The sequence below is a fragment of the Notolepis coatsorum genome, assembly GCF_963971535.1.
Source record: "Notolepis coatsorum genome assembly, chromosome: 9".
NCBI classification, from domain to species: Eukaryota; Metazoa; Chordata; class Actinopteri; order Aulopiformes; family Paralepididae; genus Notolepis; species Notolepis coatsorum.
The window spans coordinates 135,316,929-135,337,775 of record NC_140173.1 but is presented as its reverse complement, the minus strand read 5'-3'; the positions used below and the strand labels follow the sequence as shown (position 1 = coordinate 135,337,775).

At 45.9% G+C, this 20,847-nt stretch overlaps 1 protein-coding gene across 1 annotated transcript in view; it reads left to right on the top strand.

The window, feature by feature from the left end:
• LOC311233928 (glutamate receptor ionotropic, delta-1-like) overlaps positions 1-20,847 on the top strand; it is a gene marked incomplete at both ends in the record, with an annotated part of 834,874 nt that overhangs the window by 538,814 nt on the left and 275,213 nt on the right. Inside the window, one exon of the mRNA XM_084320981.1 lies at positions 3,716-3,921. Within this exon, the coding sequence (XP_084177107.1) occupies positions 3,716-3,921 (206 nt within the window). The remainder of the gene's footprint in view (positions 1-3,715; positions 3,922-20,847) is intronic.

Below are 20,847 nucleotides of genomic sequence, written 5' to 3'. Positions count from 1 at the left end.
TCTCTTGATCTGCTCTGCTTCTCTCTCTCTCTCTCTCTCTCTCTCTCTCTCTCTCTCTCTCTCTCTCTCTCTCTCTCTCTCTCTCTCTCTCTCTCTCTCTCTCTCTCTCTCTCTCTCTCTCTATCTCTCTCTCTCTCTCTCTCTACGCAGTACGCATGTTCCGAGACTCGCGTGGCATTATGACTTATGACTTGTCATAAGTGAATTGTATATAGAAACAACTCACCAAAATTGACGAACAGGGGGCCCCCTTCACCCCCCCTCCCCCCCCCCTCCCCCCATCCGCCGCAACCGTACAACTATACGTAGCACCCCTCCCCCACTGACCACACCCCCAAATGTGTCCCCTCCACCACTGACTACAAAGTTACGCCCTTGGTCTGTAGGTATATGTGATAATGTGAGTGCGTGCCTGACAATTATGTGAAGCTGTCTGTGACCTCACATCCTGTCCGTGGGGCTGCATGACTCACCAGGCCTCTGGAGATGCAACAGAAAGAAAGTAAACACACACACACGCACACACACACACACACACACACACACACACACACACACACACACACACACACACACACACACACCCTTCTCCCCTTTGTTAAACTAACACTAACAGAGGGAGGTGATTCCCTCTTGACTGCCAGTCCCGCTGAGACAGATCACCTTTTGATCCTGCTTACGTTTCCCTGATAGCACACATAATACACATCTCAGAGACAGTGGAACACCTGCCTGCGATTTCACATCATCCAAACAGCAGGGAACTACGATACAAGTGTGTCTGTTGTGTTTTCTTCTTTCATCATCATCATCATCATCATCATCATCATCATCATCACCATCACCATCATCATCATCATCATCATCATCATCATCATCATCATCATCATCATCATTTATTCGTACATGGAATTACCACAGTCCAACAGTACATATTCATATAATTCACCAAATCAATCAATGGTCATCAGAGCATAAGGCCTTGAAGCCTGTACATGTACGGCGGTTATGCCCGTGTTTCGAACCATTCTCGAAGTCAACGTCCTGTTTGTTGTTGCTAGGCAACTGCGGCATGGGGGAAACATGCACCCCGGGTACATTGTGTACGGTTAATTTAGTGCAGAAAAGGATCGGAAAAGCGGCAAATTAAACACAATCAAGGGTAATTTTCTTCAGTGCATCACAATGCCAAAGAGCTGCTGTGTTACGCTTTGTACTAGTAATAACATAATCAAAAATCCAAATCGAAAGTTTTATATAATGCCAGTTGAGGCATCACGGATAGCTGGCGGCTATCAAGAGGGTACATGTAGACACAACGAGGGGGCGTGCCGAACATTCTTCCTCGCGCACCTGTGAGTGGTTGGTAATCAGCTCCTCGGGAGAGTATTAGTACTGCTGGTTGCCTTCCACTCCTTGCCAGGTCGTCTCTGTACATTACCACCTATCACCGTTTCCTGGAGTAGGACACCGTCTTCGCTCTCTAGACTTCCACGGGAGGATCCCAATGTTTCCACTCCAGATGTCGTGCCAGCTACTTCCCTACTCCCTCTTTATGGACCTCGTTCCCGGGGTGAGACCACTTCATCGCTCTCTATTGTTCCACGGGAGGATGCCCGTGTTCTCACCCCATTCCCCTTGGATACCATGTTTGCTGCGTTGCCCGTCGGCAGCGTTCTGGTCGGGAGGATGCCCGTGTTCTAGGAGATTCCTGTTTACCTTTTTGGTCACCCTTTAAAGGCACAGTGCTGCTATTTTTGTGTTCCTGGACTTTAGTGTTTTTTCACCCTTAATGGGTCAGTGTTGCACTTTTCTGTTGTATAAATAAATCATGCCCTTGTTTTTGGCTAACTTTGAATACCTGTCTGTGTCGTGCAATTGGGGTCGCTTACAAATCCTTAACAGTTACGACCTGGCCATGTCGACGACCCCAGCAGGCACAGACAGTGTATTAGAGAGCCCCTGCAGCTAACCGGCTTCCTCAGCTAGTCCAGCCGTCTGCTAGCTTAGCCCCTGCAGCTAACCCCATGTGTTCTCATGCTAGTCCAGCCATTCTGCTAGCTTAGCTCCGGCAGCTAGCGCAGCCTCTATGCTGATGTATGTGTTACAGCTAGCAATGCCCTGGCAGCTACCCTGTCCCTCTGCTAGCCCCACTTTATGTGTAGCTTCCTCTGCTAGCATGGCCTCCATTTTTTTGTGTGTTTGCTCCATCATGTCCCCTGCCCCGCTCTCTGAAAAGAAAGAATGTCCCACCCCTGCGGGCCTGGCTGGTCGCCAGGTGGCTCCCGTGGAGGGGGGGGGGGTAGCCTACTGATTGCGGGGACTGCAGTAGGACTGATTGCGGCCCAACAATTGGGGTCGCATACAATCCCATGTATGTCTGCTCTACCCATTTCATAACAGGTGAGCATAAGGAACAAATATGTACAGATGAATCTTTTCAGAATCGGGTCCCTTCTGCCACTCCAATGTCACTTCAATGTCAGTTTAGAACTAGCACTAGGTGTTAATTTTCTGCAGTAAACAAAGCGAGGGTACTTATTAAGTTAATTTTCTGCAGTAAACTAAGCGAGGGTACTTAATTTAAGTGCTTCCCCAGGGAAGGGGTCGGGGGCTACTGCCCTCAGACCCCCAAGATCATTTTTATATGGGCAGTCTGACTTGGGCTACTGTACCATATATTAGTGTTGCAATGCATGATAAATAAACAGTGAAAAAAGCTAAGAAATTGGATGGGGCTGGGACATTTGGGACGAATAAAAATGTAAGATGAAAATCTTTCCAGCCTGTGGAGGTGTGAAATCCAGAACAATAGAAGTCACAAAGTGGAGTGGTGGAGTAGTGGTAGAGTAGCAGTAAAAGCTGGACTTCTAAGGGCTTCTACTGTATATCGTAAATTAAGTTTTATTGGCTGTGAGGCTGTAAACAGCAGACAAATGTTAGCTGCTAGCTACAGTACTTCACCATATAACGTTAGTCCATTCTCTTCAAGTAGCCTACATGCCTTTTTTTCCGCCTTAGAATCACCAGAAAGGCTTTCGAAATAGTGAAATGCCATGTTGGCCTCAATTTTTTCAAAACAAATTATATGAAAAGGTTATTAAATTAACAAGAATTGTCTTCGAGAATAGGTCATTCACTTTGAGACTCGTCGAAACACTCCGGGGATTAAGTGGCCTCTTTGTCTCCTTGTCTCCTGTGCGCAGCCTGAATGACTCAAAGACCAAATGCTAGACCTGTATGTTATTTAAATTTTTTATTTGGTGTGTTACTAGTCAGGTTGTGGACGTGTTATTTTGTGTGTCTGTGCATTACGCACTTTGATTATATGCACTTTTACTGTAAATTGGGCCTCTATGCATTATGCACTTTAGGGGACGTTGATCTTAACCTTAGCATTTGTCCTTTTATACTGTCTGTGTTTTTCTCACTGTCCATGTTTTTTGTACTGTTTCTGCTCTGTTCCTGTATTGCTATGTACCTGTATTCCATGTGGATCCGTCCATATAACCTAGGGCGAACCTTTCCGGGGGGGGGCATAAGAGCCATGGACAGGGCTGCAGGAAAGAGGATTAATATGGAATTAATCTCTCTCTCTCTCTCTCTCTCTCTCTCTCTCTCTCTCTCTCTCTCTCTCTCTCTCTCTCTCTCTCTCTCTCTCTCTCTCTCTCTCTCTCTCTCTATCTCTCTCTCTCTCTCCCCCCCCATCCGTCAGACATCCGGGGCCTGCAGACCTTCATGGATCAAGCGTCCCGGCTGGGGCTGGACGTGTCCCTGCAGCGGGTGGACCGGAACGTCAGCCGTGTCTTCACCGACCTCTTCCACACCATGCGCACGGAGGAGCTCAACCGGTACCGGGACACCCTGCGGCGGGCCGTCCTGCTCATGAGCCCTCGGGGGGCGCAGGTGTTCATCCACCAGGTGAGCGAAGTCACCGCTTGTTGTTGTTGTTGTTGTTGTTGTTGTTGTTGTTTCGCGTTAATTGTTTAATGCGAAGGACACCGTGGTGGACATCCGTCTGGCCTTCCCCCTCCAATACAACATCCTGTCTACCTTTCACCCTCCTCCCTTCTCCAGCCCCTCCCTTTGACCCCACCCCCATGTCTTATCCTCCTACTTCCCACCTGGTCACCTGACCACACCCCTTTGGTATAAATATCGATGTACAACATTATTCTGGGAGCCACTTCCGGGGTCTCAGGCCAGGACTCCAGTCTGGTCTTTTGAAGCCAATCTCCCAGTGTTTTATCCTAATACATTTGTAACAACGAACTATCGACCAGCGAATGATTCCACCGGTAGGCCTACATCCACGACACCACCAAACCCACGACACCACCAAACCCACGACACCACCAAACCACGACACCACCAAACCACGACACCACCAAACCCACGACAACACAAAACCCATGACATCACCAAACCCACGACACCACCAAACCCATGACACCACCAAACCCACGACATCACCAAACCCACGACAACACAAACCCACGACACCACCAAACCCATGACATCACCAAACCCACGACAACACCAAACCCACAACATCACCAACCCACGACAACACAAAACCACGACACCACCAAACCCACGACAACACAAAACCCATGACATCACCAAACCCACGACACCACCAAACCCATGACATCACCAAACCCACGACAACACCAAACCCACAACATCACCAACCCACGACAACACAAACCCACGACAACACCAAACCCACGACACCACCAAACCCACGACACCACCAAACCCACGACATCACCAAACCCGGTCCCCGACAGTGTAACGTGACACTCTCGTCTGCACGCGCAAAGCCAGGGACCTACGCATTATACTGTATGGATGGGTGACAAATTAAAGGAAAAACCTGAATAAATTAGTGGAGAAACATAACGAACGCTTCCAAGCGATGATTTACTTATTCACTGACTGGCGTGAGGGAGATGAGGTTTAGTGACAAATGGGGGGCAAAAAGTGGTACTGTTTTTTTGTTTTTCTTTAGCTGCTCTCCTGTGGAGTACAAACAGAGCATGTCTGTGGTTCCACTTGTGTTGTGACCAGGCACGTGCACACATAGAGGCCAAGGGGTGCCTGAGCACCTGCCTTTTTGAGCCTCATCAAAAAAGTGCCCTTTTTTTTTTTTTTTTTTTTTTTTTTTTTACCGTTACGCATATAGACTGCCCTTCCAACTGAAAAATGTCAGGATAGAATAAAAATATTAGGTAAAGAGAGAGAGATGCCCCATATTCCATTGCAGTTTGCACGGCCTCCTCAGCGTGCCTCTCCGCGGACCTATATATTTTATGCATAGCGTGGGTGATGATGATGATGATAGAAACCGCTGTGGCGCATACAGTTGAATGCTGGTATTACACTCACTGAGGGACACGAAGAAGTCAAGTCCGATGGGATTTGGGAATCTCAAATACAAATCGGGATTGGAATAAAAAATGCATTTATATTAAACAATACAGAATATACAGCACTTCTTGGGGTCTGTAGGGTAAGCACTTATTCCCTCCCCCCTGAACATTTATGGAGATGTATGGGCCTTTTAAGTCAGTGATAAAAGTGTCTTTCAAGGATAAGTGAGCTCCTGCACTGATTATTATAGTTCAATATTCAATATTTGATCACAAAAAAAACCCAAAAAGCATAAAAAGGGGGCCCCCCGCCCGAAAAGGGCCCTTGAAAATCGTGCTTGCGCGCTACGTGCGCTCGCTTAATATATACACACAAGTGTTGTGCCCTTTTCAGCCTTTGAGCACCTGCCCCTCTAAAGTCCTGTGCACGTCCCTGGTTGTGACTGTGATCAGACGAGGGGAAACGAGGCTGTCTGATGTGGAGACAAGTGACAGACATCTAGTGCGTTAGTCCGTTTCAACATTGCTCTTTGTTGTTCGTCTCTTCTTGCCTTCTGACTTATGCCGTCTGTACTAGTAGCGGATGTAACATACGCACGCATCCTCATACGCATGCCAATGAGTTGCCCGCGTAAACACCTTGCTATTATTATAGAATTGAAGCATTCATTGATAAATAAATCAATAAGCCGGTGGGCGAATACACTGAGGCTTTCAAGTTTAATTAATGACACACTTTGATCTGCCTCCTTCACCCCACTGAATTCTAGTGCACGTGCACACGTACCCAGACAACACTGTATCTTGTCAAGTGCACGCGCACAAACACACCTATGTACGCACGCACGCACCACACACACACACACACACACACACACTCACACTCACACACTCACTCACTCACTCACACACACACACACACTCACACACACTCACTCACACACACACACACACACACACACACACACACACACACACACACACACACACACACACACACACACACACACACACATACACACACACACCTACACACACACACACACACACACACACACACACACACACACACACACACACACACACACACACACACACACACACACACACACACACAATCAAGTACCTTTTCCTCTCACAAGATTGCATTTAATCTTGCCAATTATATACTTCATCCTCCCTTATACAATTAACAGGTATCTGGGGAGCTCGAAGCGAGTACAGTTGCAATTATTTCCGGCACAGTGCCTATACACACTGTTGATGTACCTGGTGTGAATATTTGAATACATTAGAAGTGGTGCGGGAACTGGTTAATCCATCAGAGCTTCATTAGTATCACGGTAACCATCATTACAGAGTCATCCCGCTCCATGCCACCGCGGATACGGTGAGAGAAAATATAAATATGCTAATATCTAAATGGAGAGTGATGATGACACACTGGGGCCCAAAGTACCCCCGCTGTACGGCTTGAAGAGGAGAGCATGTGTGAAAGTTGCCATGGTGACTGGAGGGGCCTTACAGTACACCGGGGCTTAAATGCAAACATTGATTTCCCTACCGGTGTATCTTTTCATCACACTAATGGAAATGTAAAGAAAGTCAGTTAATTAGTGGAATGAAGCGCTCTTAGGCAGCCGTGTTGTCCACCGATGTGAGCGCACGGAATCTATTTACAATTGTGTTAAATACCTCAGTTTCATTAGTGAAACAGCTGTATGGCGTTGGTTAGTTGTTGTCGGCTTGGGATTTTTTTTATGCCAAGTGGAGAAATGTATTTTCATCAAACCTTAACCCTTTCACTGCCACACTACAGAAGGTTAACCTTTCACTACCACACTACACACTACAGACGGTTATTAACCGTCTGTAGTGTGGTAGTGAAAGTGTTAACCTTCTGTAGTGTGATTGTGAAAGCGTTAACCTTCTGTAGTGTAGTGAAAGGGTTATGGGACGTCTTGTTCAGCTCTACTCTGTTCTGTTCTACTCCACTTCACTAACCCTGCCGTGACTGGCATGTTACACCACTGCTCAAGTGCCTTCCTTGTGTGTGCACGTTCAGCCCTCGGTCCTCAGGCTTCACAATGCGATGCACAGGTCACTGACAGGATCTCTCTCTCTCTCACTCTGGCTGTGAAAGGATGTAGCGGCTCCTGTCAGCTCAGTGCCTCATCATCCTTCACACCCAGCCACTCTCCATTCCCCCCATGACTGGAAGCCTTTACAGCTGCTTCTAAGGACTATTGAAGTAACCGATTCATCCAGCGATTATTTTATCAATTAGGCCTAAGCCGTGCATCTAATAATAATTAACCGGTGCATCTAAATGCTCATTTTCAACCAACCCCCCCCCCCCCCCCCCCCCCACACAAAACAACGGGCAATTGAATATTTACATTTAAACATCCTATATATAAAATGTCTAGGTAGAGTAATAATTTTTAGTATGTTTTTATGTTATAATGCATTTATCACTTTCAAAATGTTTGCAGGTCCAAAATGTTGTTTACATGTTGCATGTATCTCCTCCCTACATCCCATTTCCCCATAGAATGCACCTGATTGGATAAATTACATGCTGGTGCTCTAGTCCGACATCTAGTGGTTGCATGTTATCTATATTCTATAGCACCTTTAAAGTTTACTTGCATTTTTATCCCTTGACTTAAAACTTGTTTTGAACGCTGACAAAACTAAACATATGGTGTTTTCAAATGCTAAATCCAAGCCACTGAACTGTCCTTCTATCGCCACTTTTCAGGGCTTTGAGATTGAGTCTGTATCTCAATACAAGTATCTAGGATTTATAATTGATGATTCTCTTTCTTTTAAGCCTCACACTCAGCAACTAGCTAAAAAACTGAAGTTGAAACTGGGTTTTTATTTTAGGAACAAGGCTTGTTTCTCCTTCGAGGCTAAAAAGAGGCTGGTTGCTGCCACTTTTATGTCTGTGCTTGACTATTGCAATGTTATATACATGCATGCAGGGCTTGAAATTAACTTTTTGACTCACCGGCCAGTGGCTGGTAGATGGGAAAAATCTACCCGCCAAGCATATTTCTTACCAGCCAAAAAAAACGCATTTTTGTGTCACATATAAAAAAATGTCAGTACATTTCAAGTAGATAAGGTATTATGTTGAAGAATACACTTAAATAAGAGGCCAGAGTAGAATTTGAAGCAAATTATTTTAATATATTGATTGATTACTTAATCAATACAAGATGTCAATCTTAAACTTAAATTGTATGTTAACATCAAACATAACAGAACATAATAAAGTGGCGCAGTGGGCAAGGCGCTCGTCCACTAGTGCAGGAGATGCTGGGTTCGAGCCCAAGTTTAAGTTCAAGTTTCTTTAATAGTTGTCATACAGAAGTACAGAATACTTTCATACAAAATGCTTCTTACTGTTACGCTCCAGAGACTGTGCTAGACAAGATAGTATCAAATAACATAGTATAGCATGTAATTTAGAAGTAGAAAATGAGGTCACAGTGTTCAGTATAGACATATGTACAATGTTCGATGCAGAATAGACGTAACTGAGTAACCATATAATATACAATACTATGCAGTGTACTAATGTACAGTACTATATAGTGCAAAGCAGAAATGGGATGAGGTACAATTTAGGTACAATTTACAGTAAGGTGTACGAGTTGTAGTGCAATCCTTCATCAATAAATATAAAGTGTGGGGAGTGGGTGCTACAGTGTGTTTGTTTAAAGTGGGTGTGTGCTATAAAGTGTGTGGAGTGGGTGCTACAGTGTGTTTGTTTAAAGTGAGTGTGTGCGTGTGGATGTGTGTGCTATGTGCGTTTGGTGGTTGTTGTTGTGTAGTGTTCATTGTTCGTTTAGCAGCCTGATGGCCTGGGGATAGAAGCTTCTTCTGAGTCTTTCTGTGCTCGCCTTGAGACTCCGGTATCGCTTGCCTGACCGCAGCAGTTCAAAGAGGCAGTTGTTCGGGTGACTGGAGTCTTTAATGATTCTCTTAGCCTTGCCCTTGCAACGCTTGTTGTAAATGTTCTGGAGGGTGGGGAGCCCCCCTCCAATTGTGCGTTCGGCTGAACGTGTCACTCTTTGTAGTCTGCTTCGGTCTTGTGCAGTGCTATTCCCAAACCAGGAGGTGATGTTGCCAGTCAAGATGCTCTCTATTGTACATGAGTAGAAGTTCTTAAGGATCTTCTGACTGACTTGGAACTTCCTTAGGCGCCTGAGGAAGTAGAGGCGTTGTCGTGCCTTCTTCACAACACTGTCAATGTGTGTGGTCCATGTCAAGTCCTCGGATATGTAGGCTCCGAGGTACTTAAAGCTGTTGACTCTCTCAACCGGTGCCCCGTCGATGCTGAGGGGGCTGTAGTCCTTGACCCCCGACCTCCTGAAGTCCACAATCATCTCCTTTGTTTTGCTGACGTTCAGGGAGAGGCTGTTTTCCTGGCACCATCCCGCCAGGACCTTGACCTCTTCCAGGTAGGCCCTCTCGTCGTTGGCCCACCACCACTGTGTCGTCAGCAAATTTGATGATTGTATTGCTACTCCGCTGAGCCACACAGTCGTGTGTGTACAGGGAGTAGAGGAGGGGACTCAGAACACAGCCCTGGGGGGCCCCTATGTTGAGGGTGATGGATGAGGAGGTGCATTTGCCTGCTCTCACCACCTGGGGTCTGCCAGTCAGGAAGTCCAAGACCCACTGGCAGAGGTCATAGTTCAAGCCCAGGTCCCTGAGCTTGGCTATGAGTATGGAGGGGACTATGGTATTGAATGCCGAGCTGTAGTCGATGAATAGCATTCTCACATAGTTCCCCTGCCTCTTGTCCAGGTGTGATGCTGCTGTGTGCAGCACATGGGCTATGGCGTCCTCCGTGGACCTGTTGGGGCGGTATGCAAATTGCAGGGGGTCCATGTTGATGGGGAGGGAGGAGCAGATGTAGCCCTTTACTAGCTTCTCAAAGCACTTCATGGCTATGGAGGTGAGAGCTACAGGGCGGTAGTCGTTGAGGCAAGCAGGCTTGGATTTTTTGGGTACAGGGATAATAGTGGACTTCTTCAGGCAGGTGGGGATGACAGCCTGTTCTAAGGACAGGTTAAATATGTCAGTGAATACCGGGGCCAGTTGGTCGGCACAGACTTTTAGGACGCGGCCGGGGATGCCGTCCGGACCTGCTGCCTTCCTGATATTCACTTTTTTAAAGGTCCGCCTCACCTCATGCTCTGTTACCCTGAACACTGAGTCTCCATCAGCAGCAGACCCCCCCCCCCCCCCCCTCCCCCATTGCCGTGGCTTGTGGGCTGGTGTTGTTATTACCAGCATCAAACCTTGCATAGAAGGTATTGAGGTCATTTGCTAAGGAGATGTCACTGTTCAGTTTGAGGGAGGCGCCTTTGTAGTCTGTCATCGTTTTGAGCCCCTGCCACATAGCTCTAGAGTCAGCCTGTTCAAACTGGAGTTCAATTTTATCCTTGTAGCGCCGTTTGGCCTCTGTCACTGTCCTCCTTACGTTGTATCGCGCCACCTTGTGGTCATTCATGTTGCCTGCCACTAGGCCGTCGTTGTATGCTTTGGTGCGCGCTCTCAGAGCTTCACGGACGGATTTGTCTACCCAGGGTTTTTGATTTGGGTAAACTCTCATTATGGTAGTGGGGATTGTTTCTTCCACCAAAGTACGAACATAGTCCAGCACTGTCTCCGTGTAGACATGAATGTTATCTGTGTCGCGGAACACGCTCCAGTCTGTGCAGTCAAACGCAGCCTGGAGTGTCTCTCGGCATTGCTACCAGCCTGGCTGGTCGTTCATACTAACACAATTGGCAGTGTTAGGGGTGGGAAAGCTGGTGGGTGGGTCCTGGTCGTTATAAAAAAAAAAAAAAAAACATAATAAAATGTGTAAAATAAATAAAAAATAAATAAAACTTAAACCTCCTCATTTCTCAATCATGTCCTCATCAGAGTCCACAATCTCCACCCTCTTTGCCCGGTCACGTCCGTCCATAAAGTCCGGTCTCCTACTCCTGACGCAGTCCTGGTGCCACAGATTCACAGCTTTTGTGGGGTCATACATACATACTGATCTCTGGAGAGGACAGCTGGACCATCAGGAGATCTGACAGTGTGTCAGACTTTAGGCTGGACCGCCAGGCTGTTTTGACCTGTTTCATTATACTGAAACCTCTCTCACATTCAGCTGTGGATGCAGGGAAGGACAGGACCAGGTCGACCAATGCCAGTAAATCAGGGCAGGAATATAGATGGCTCCTGTTGACCCTGAGCCAGGACATCTTCTGCAGGGACTGGGCCTCCTGGTACAGCAGTGCCTTCAGGACAGTCCACTGGTCAGGGATCCTTTCTGCAAAAATTCCAGAGGTCTCCAGGACTGGCTTGAAGTGGTCCACCAGGGTTTCGATTTCAGTTTCTCCAAAATCTAGAATTGTATAAATATTACAGAAAGCATAGTTTTAATTCTCAAATATTCAAACTATAATAATATGATCATGAACCAGGATGACTGCACTGCCCTGTATTAAACATAAAGAAAGCAACCTACCTGCTGCTACGTCTGCTGACTCTGGCCAGTTGGTGAAGCTGACCACCTTGGTGGCACACAGCAACCCGTCACTGACGTCCTGGAACCTGTCGGTCAGACTCTCCTGTAGCTTGTCAAGCATTTTCTCCTGTGAGGTGACGATGGTCTTGCTCCACTTGCTGTCACTTCTGGTCAGTGGAATTCCCTCATAGCTGTTGGCCATTGTGGCTTTCATCATGGGCCCTTGTCTGAAGATAAAAGACAAATTTTACTATCTACTATTTACTATTTACATTTCTGAATTCACCTTTCACTCACGCAATAATTTCTCTTGATTCTCTTAAGGTACACATTTTTAAATAAACATACCTGGTTTTGTACTTCTTAAGTACTGCATGTGTTGAGCACAAGGAGCTGTGTGCCTCTGCTATGGTGACAGTGGACCTCTGCAGACAGGCAGACAGGTTGCTCAGGTGTGTGAGTGTGTCATGCAGGAAGCCACAGAAGCGGACAACAGCAGCATCCCTGGCAGTACTGTAGTAGCCTCTGGCCTTGGCCTGCTGGGCACCTCTAACATTTTGGGCATCAGGAGATTGAATCTGAAATACATTAAGAACAAAGACATACAAATAAGCAATTAATTGCTGTGGGGGGGGGGGGGGGGGGGGGGGGTGGGGGGTGAGGTATGGCAGATTTGATCAATGCATAAAACATTGAAACATGTTACTAATTCTAAGCATGTTTGTTGTTATTTACTTTTTTTACTTTTATATTGTTGTCTGAACACTATTCTTATTATAATAATAATAATAATAATAATATAATAATTTTTTAAACAAACAAATAAACAAACATGACAACATAAAATTAGATATACAAGCATTAATTAACAGTGCACATCCAGTTAAATCACCATTTTTACATAAATGTCTTATACAAGATATACACCTAATACCTGCTATCTAATACCCTACACACATATGCTCTCGCTCGCTCCCCCCCCCCCCCCCCCCCCCGGGCCCCCCCTTGGATAATCCATCCATTATCATTCGCTTCTAACCAGGCACTACAATTATATGCTAGCTTTTATTCTCTCCACCACTTCTGACCACATTGTAATTTTGGATTCACTGAGACCCAAAATTCTTGCTGTGGATATTTCTAGATAAATCACATCGAGATATGTAAGAATCCAGACCTTCCGGCACATTTTTTCCGGTTGAAACCATCGTGATGCTATCAGCTTTTTAGCCGCTGTGATACCAGATAAAACCAATCTATTTAGCTGTATAGGTACTGCATACTCAAAAACATCATTCAACAGTAATACAGAGGGGTGTACAGGTATATTCAGAGTTAAGAGACTTGATAATTGCTGGGTCACTTCTTTCCAGAATATCTTAACTGGTGGGCAGTCCCAGTACATGTGCATAAATGTACCCTCGTACCCATTTGTACATAAGGAGCATTTGGAGTCTTGTTTAAGACCCATTCTGTTCAGTCTTATAGGAGTCAAGTATGTCCTATGAATATAGTTAAGATTGATTTGTTGATGGTCCGGGTTCCGTGATGCAAGTCGAACATTTGCCCAGGCTTCTTGCCAATCAAAATCTTTTTCCAGGTCTGGTACATCCCTCCTCCAGACAGAGTCTAGGTGGAGGATTTCATACGAGGATGTTAGTAATTGATGATAAAAATCTGATACAAAACCTCTAGATGTCTCTCTTTCATAGAAGAATTTGTGGTATCTGTGGTGTACAATTGGTATCCTTAATGGAACACCGTGAGCCTTCAAACATAACAATAACTGTGCGTAAAAATAATATGTGGAACCGGTGAGATACATTTTTTTGTGTATTTCCTCATAACTACAAAAACCCTGTTTGTTGAAAACATCTCCTAATGTGTTTTCCAATCAGGAGTGCATTGTTATTGAATAAGGGAGTATGATTATGCCATTTATGTGGGTTAGACAATTTTTTTGTGTTTCATGCCATATCCGGATCGCATGAGTAATAATGGGACCAAATTTCCGTTCGCATTGCTTAATTGATAATTTGGTGTATACTATGTCCTGCAGTCTATGTGGTGCTACTATATTTTCTTCAACATTTCTCCAGGATACTGATGTTTGGGGATCAAACCATGTTGTCAGTGGTCTTAAAGTGTAGGCCTACGCCTTAAAATAGTGGAAAAAATCTGGAAATGCCATACCACCGTCAGCTTTGTTTCTCTGTGCGGTGGATCTTTTTATACGTGGTGGTTTGTTATTCCAAATAAATTTGTATGCGGAGGAGTGTAATATTTTCTAGTAACCATCTGGAGGGGGTAACGGTAGCATTGAGCTGAAGAAGTTGATTCTAGGTAGGACGTCCATCTTAACTATTGATACCCGTGCCTGTACTGAGTTTTTAAGTTTTGACCACCTGTCAAAGTCGTATTTGATTTTATTTTGGATTTTTATGTAATTGTGCCTCACCGTTTGGCTTATGGTAGGGAATACTTCAACTCCCAAACATCTAAAGTTATTTACTTTATTTATATTTATTTTAGAATACGGTTTTGGAGTATTAATTTTTGTTAAGAATATAGGACAGGCATATATAAGCATTATGCTTCAGTCTGTACCTTTTCAGTCACTGTAAAATCAAATATTGTTAAATGATGGTGTATATTGCATGGTGGGTGAGATGAAGACTGAATAAACTACTCACTCCACAAACTACTACTACTCACTACATTACATATGTTAACTTTTGGAGTACTACTTAGCATAGAAATCTAGAGCCACTACCAGTAGGTGTCCTACCCATCGGGTCCCGCCAATTCTGGTGGGGACCAGTGCTGTGTGCCCAAGAGCCTGGAAGCTGTTTAGCAGGTTGGCCCTGTTCAGTGGACTGGTGTGGTAGAAGGTGTAGAGCCCACTGATGAGGTCTTCTACTTTCTGGAACATCACATTGGAGCGGATGGAATCGGCAAAGGCCAGTTCAAGGCGGTGTGCCATACAGTGGATCCCGATGATGTAGGCCTTGTCCCCCTTCAGCCGGCTGACCACACCGTTCCTGGCTCCGGTCATCACAGCCGCTCCATCTGTTGCCAGAGCAACCAACTTGCTCCCCCACTCCTCACACACTCCATCCATGATGACAGTGATGGCATTGGTTATGTGTGCCGCGTCTGCCTTCTCCACTGACTTGATGCCAACAAACGTTGTCTCAATCTTGCCGTTGTGACAGAATCTGACATACACTAATTCCTCCTCTTTCACAGAACTGTCTGTGGAGCCGTCTGACAAGATGGATACATTTTATGTTTTTTAAATTCTCTCTGGCGTGGTTTCTCTCAGCCTCTGCAACATGGTGCATGAACTCTCTGGCCTGCTTCTCATTCCTATATGTTGAGCCCACAGCAATGCCTTTCTTTTCATCCAAACTGCAAAAATCCAACAAACAAATAAATGAATTCAATACAATGAATAAGGTTATCTAATATATAGCTGCCTGGAACTTCTCAAACATTTCAGTACATAACAGTATACTGTATAATGAGTTATTTTATTGAAAACACAACATAAACAAGGCTATGCTAAATAAATGACCAGATCAGTTCACAGTTGTGAGTCTCACGTTATTACAAGAATACTCTACATGCATTGTGCTTCATTAACAGGTTTCATATAGTAGTGTCACAAACAGGTAATTTATGACAAATAGGGAGTCCACACGTGATAACAATTTAACAAAGAATGATTTATTTAAACCTATCTAACCACACAAAAACATAAGCACATGAACACTGGAATGTTTTGTATTAGAATCAGTGGTGAGTGCAGTGTGTGGATGAGTGAGTAGATATGCTGTGGTGTGTGTTTGGTTTAAGTATCAGTGTTACATTATGTTAAAGGATGCAGCTTGGGTGTTGGTACAACCTGTGCCTGGGAGTGGAGAAAGCAGCCAGAGAGGGAATTACACAGAGACACATATATTGAGGTGCAGGCAGCTCTGCTCTGCACAGGTGAGTCTCATACAGTTAACGAGCCACCTACTCCACCATGCTTCCTGGTGAGTCAGACTTTCCATTTTGCAGGTAGAGTGGGGGTCGTCACACCCTCCCCCTAAAGAAAAGGGTTCTTCCCTATTAACAAATTACATTTTTATATACAAGTGACTAACCAAACTAAATCCATACATAAACTCAAGTAACACAATATTTTGTCCCCTATATTCAAATAAAAAATAAACATTGTTTTACCCTTCACCCATTCCCCTCACCATCCTGCCTCCGCTCTCAGCAACATAGGGCCCTAAGAAGCTATGTAAGAGAACAGGAGACAGTAGGGATTGGGGAACAGATAGAGAGAGGCAAAACAAGGTATCCTCATGGGACCAACTTAGGGTATGCGGGACAATGCGTCCGCAATCACATTCTGAGACCCTTTAATGTGACGAATGTCCAAAGAATAGGGCTGTAAAAACAAAGCCCACCTCATCAACCTCTGGTTGGGATTTTGGAGGGACTTTAAAAAGGTCAAAGGATTATGATCCGTGTACGCCACCAGGGGAGTCACCCCTGACCCCAGATACACGTCAAAATGTTGGAGTGCCCAAATCAGTGATAACGCCTCCTTCTCGATAACTGAGTAGTTAAGTTGGTAGGTGTTAAATTTCCTCGAGAAGAAGGCCACCGATTTATCCACCCCATGCACATCCGCCTGCAGGAGGACTGCCCCTGCCCCCACGTTGGAGGCATCCACCTGTAATGAAAAGGAGTCATTTAAACGTGGAGCAGTTAACACAGGTTCAGAGCACAATAGGGCCTTCACATTTTCAAATGCCACTTGGCATCTGCCTGACCAGACATACTTGGAGTCCTTCCTCAACAAGTTAGTCAACGGCTCTACTACGGATGAGAAGTTGCGACAAAAACTCCGATAATAGCCCACTAAACCCAGAAAACGCATCAAATCCTTTTTTGTCGCTGGAGGGGGATAATTTACAATAGCCACAACTTTATCCTGAACCATGCGTACGCTGCCCTGACCGACCACCTTTCCTAAATAGGTGACAGTGGCTCTTGCAAATTCACATTTGGCCAAGTTAATAGTCAACCGTGCCCAGACCAATTTTTTGAACAGTGCCCGGATACGCTGAAGGTGTTCAGACCATGTGTCGCTGTAGATCACCACATCATCCAGGTAGACGGCACACCCATCCAGACCAGCCACTACTTTGTTCATAAGGTGCTGGAAAGTAGCGGGGGCGTTTCAAAGACCAAACGGCATGACTAAATATTTGTACAACCCAGAGGGAGTGATAAAAGCACAAACCTCCTGGCCACGCTTAGACAGCGGGACTTGCCAATAACCTTTTAAAAGGTCAAACTTACTCACGTAAGTAGCCGATCCCACCTGATCTACACAGTCTTCCATGCGGGGAAGAGGAAACACATCTGGTTTGGTAATGTTGTTCACTTTACGAAAGTCAGTACATGGTCTATAGCTTCCGTCGGGTTTACCGACCAACAGGCAAGGCGACGCCCAACTTGACGAACATGATTCGGCAATTTGGTTGTCCAACATATACTGAACCTCATTGTCCAAATGCTTGCGTTTCTCGGGTGAGACACGATAGAAGCGCTGCTTTATTGGGGCTGCCTCTCCCACATCCACATCATGTTCAATTAGATGTGTGCGTGAGGGTACATCTGAAAATAAAGCAGGATAACGGTTAATCAGAGCCATTAACTCAACACGCTTCGAGTCATCCAAATCTGCCAAAATCACATCCAACCTCCCCAATGACTCTGAATTTTTCAACCGCCCTTGCAACACCACATCCGGGTTTACTCCTTCCTCAGGGCCGGCTACTGGAGAGGTGGACCTGTCCACTGTAGTGGTACAAAGAGAAACCTTCTCAGTCTCCCCATTATTCTCCCCATCATTCACCCCCCCTTCAGCATGGCCAGAGTAGTAGGGTTTCAAAAGGTTCACATGACACACCCTATTTGCCCCCCTGCCTTTGGCAATAATATAATTCAGGTCAGACACCCGCCGCACAACAGTGTAAGGGCCCGTGAACTTTGCCTGAAAGGGAGACGTTACTACCGGCTGTAAAAGCAAAACTTGATCGCCAGCCTTAAACTGCCTAAGCTCAGTGCGACGATCATAAAGGGACTTCATCTTTCCCTGAGACCTCCCCAACTTCTCCTTCGCACACTCAACAGACAAAAACAACCTGCGTCTGAAACCATTGACATAATCAACCAATTTCCGAGGGGGTTCTGTCATGTCCCAGCTGTCTTTCAACACAGCCATGGGACCACGGACTTTGTGACCAAAAACCAGGTCATTAGGGCTAAACCCTGTGCTCTCCTGGACTACCTCCCTGGAGGCCAATAGAAGCCAGGGCAGCCCCTCCTCCCAGTCACCCCCTAACTCCACACAATAGGAGCGCAGCAACGACTTCAACGTTTGATGAAAACGCTCTAACGCTCCCCGAGACTGGGCATGATACGCTGACGCTTTGTTGTGCCTGATGTGCAGTTTCCGGAGAACTGCCGCAAACTTGTGTGAGGTGAAATTGGAACCTTGATCACTCTGAATGATCCTGGGTACCCCGAACACAGAAATTAACTGTGTGAGCGCCTTAACAACAGACTTTGTCGTTATTGACCTAGGCGGAAATGCTGCCGGGTATCTGGTCACCTGACACATTACCGTAAGCAAATACAAATGTCCCTGTTTGGAACGCGGTAATGGTCCAACACAGTCAATAATCAAATGTTCAAATGGCTGATCAACAGCAGGAATAGGAGAGAGCGGGGCCGGTGTGATGGTCTGACTCGGTTTCCCAGTTAACTGACACGTGTGACACGTTTTGATATATGCGGATATATCACGTTTTTAAACGGGGCCAAAAACAGTGTCTCAGAGCACGGTCATACGTTTTCCTCACTCCCTGATGCCCTGCCACATTGTCATGACAGGTCTGCAACACCAATGGACGAAATTTTCATGGTACCACAAACTGAAAAATGGGGTCACCCACGAAAGCATCCCCATGCGGTATCCACTTCCGAAACAATAAACCGTCATGAAGACAGTATCCCTGCGCCGAGCTACCTATGTCTTCAAACGGCACAGCTTTCTCAAACAGCTCTCGTAAAGCTGGATCATTCACCTGTTCCGCAACCAAATCAGCCTTCGACATGGACTGGAGTTGCTCAGGCAGAATCAAACCCACATGAACCGATTCAACACCTGTCGCCTGGGTAACACCCGGTGTGTCACCCGCCGCTGTCATGGCACGTGTAACGGCACAGGCTGGATACACAATGACATCAGATGAAGTGTCTAACAAAGTTGGACTAGGTGACTTTTGGGTGACTACATTTGGGAGAGGCCCATCGGCCCACACTCGTACCCCGGCCAGATTGTTACCCAAAATGATGTCCACTCCATCAACAGGCAACTCAGCACGCACACCTATCTGCACATCACCATTCCCCAAACCTGAAACAAGAGAAATGTTATGCACAGGAACAGGGAACACAGACATCCCCATCCCTCGAATCAAGATAACATCCCCTGTGTCAGAATCAACTGAAAAAGGCAACACCGACTCACGCACAAACGAATCGATTGAGCCAGTGTCCCGCAGTATCTTGACCGGCACCCTAACGTCACTGCCCTGTAAAGACACAAAACCATCAGAAAGAAACGCACCATAGTCTTCCAGGCATGTCTGTCCTATGGTCTTAGCAGACGGTACCGATGGTGACACCATCCCATGGGTGAGGGAATTGGCCAGCAGAGCAGGTTTTACTTGTGCCTTAAACCCACCCTTCGAGCCAAGAAGTGGGCACTCATCCTTCCAATGTCCAGAACGCTTACAGTAGTTACATGTTTTGACAGACGCCGGTGGCTGTCTATACCGTGTGTCAGACGCAGGTGGCTGTCTATACCGTGTGTCAGATGCAGGTGGCTGTCTATACCGTGTGTCACAATCACCCCTCCTCTCTGATCCAAACTTTGGATGAGGAGAAAAAGTCTCTCTGCTATGAGCCTTTTCTATAGCTAAACCACCGAAGTTACCCTTGTGAATCAACACATACTCATCTGCCAATGCTGCAGCCTCCCCCGGCGTCACCTGCTGTGTAATGTAAGTTGCCACATTTACAGGAACAGAGTTTTTAAACTGTTCTAATACCAGCAGATCAGAGAGTTGTTCAAAGGTATCGACACCAGACGCTACACACCAATGGGTAAACTGGGTACTTAAATCCCGTGAAAATTCAAGATGAGACTGTTTGTCCCTCTTCTTCCACGTACGGAACCGCTGTCTGTACGCCTCAGGTACAAGTTCGTACACCTTAAGCACTGCCGATTTCACCCGCACATAAACCTTACTGTCCGTGGGACTCAATGCAGAGTACGCTTCCTGGGCTCTACCAGTGAGAACACACTGTAACATCATACAACTATCCTCACTACTCCAGTGCCTTGCATCTGCCAAACGCTCAAACAATGGAAAAAAAACATCGGGGTCCTTTTCATTAAACTGAGGAAGCAAACGCAGTTCACGTAAAACGTCAAATTTACCCCCCTGAGACGGATCCCCAGTACCATCAGTAACATCAGAACTGAGCCACTTTCCCGCTCCGACCAAATCTAGCTTTCAATTCTGCACCTCTACTTTGGCAAGCTCAGTCCTTTGCTTAAGTTCCTCCAAAGCCAACTCTTGACGCTGCTGCAGTAACAGAAGTTCCTTCTGCTGCTCAAAACTGAGAGGCGGTACCCCAGCTGGCTTGAGAACACCTTTCTCCACCAACTCTGCCTTCAAACTGGCCTTGACCGCCACTTTTGACAGTCTAACAGGAATCTCAATCTCATACTTCTCAGCAATCGCTAACAACTGCTCCTTAGTACACTGATCAATCAGTTCCACT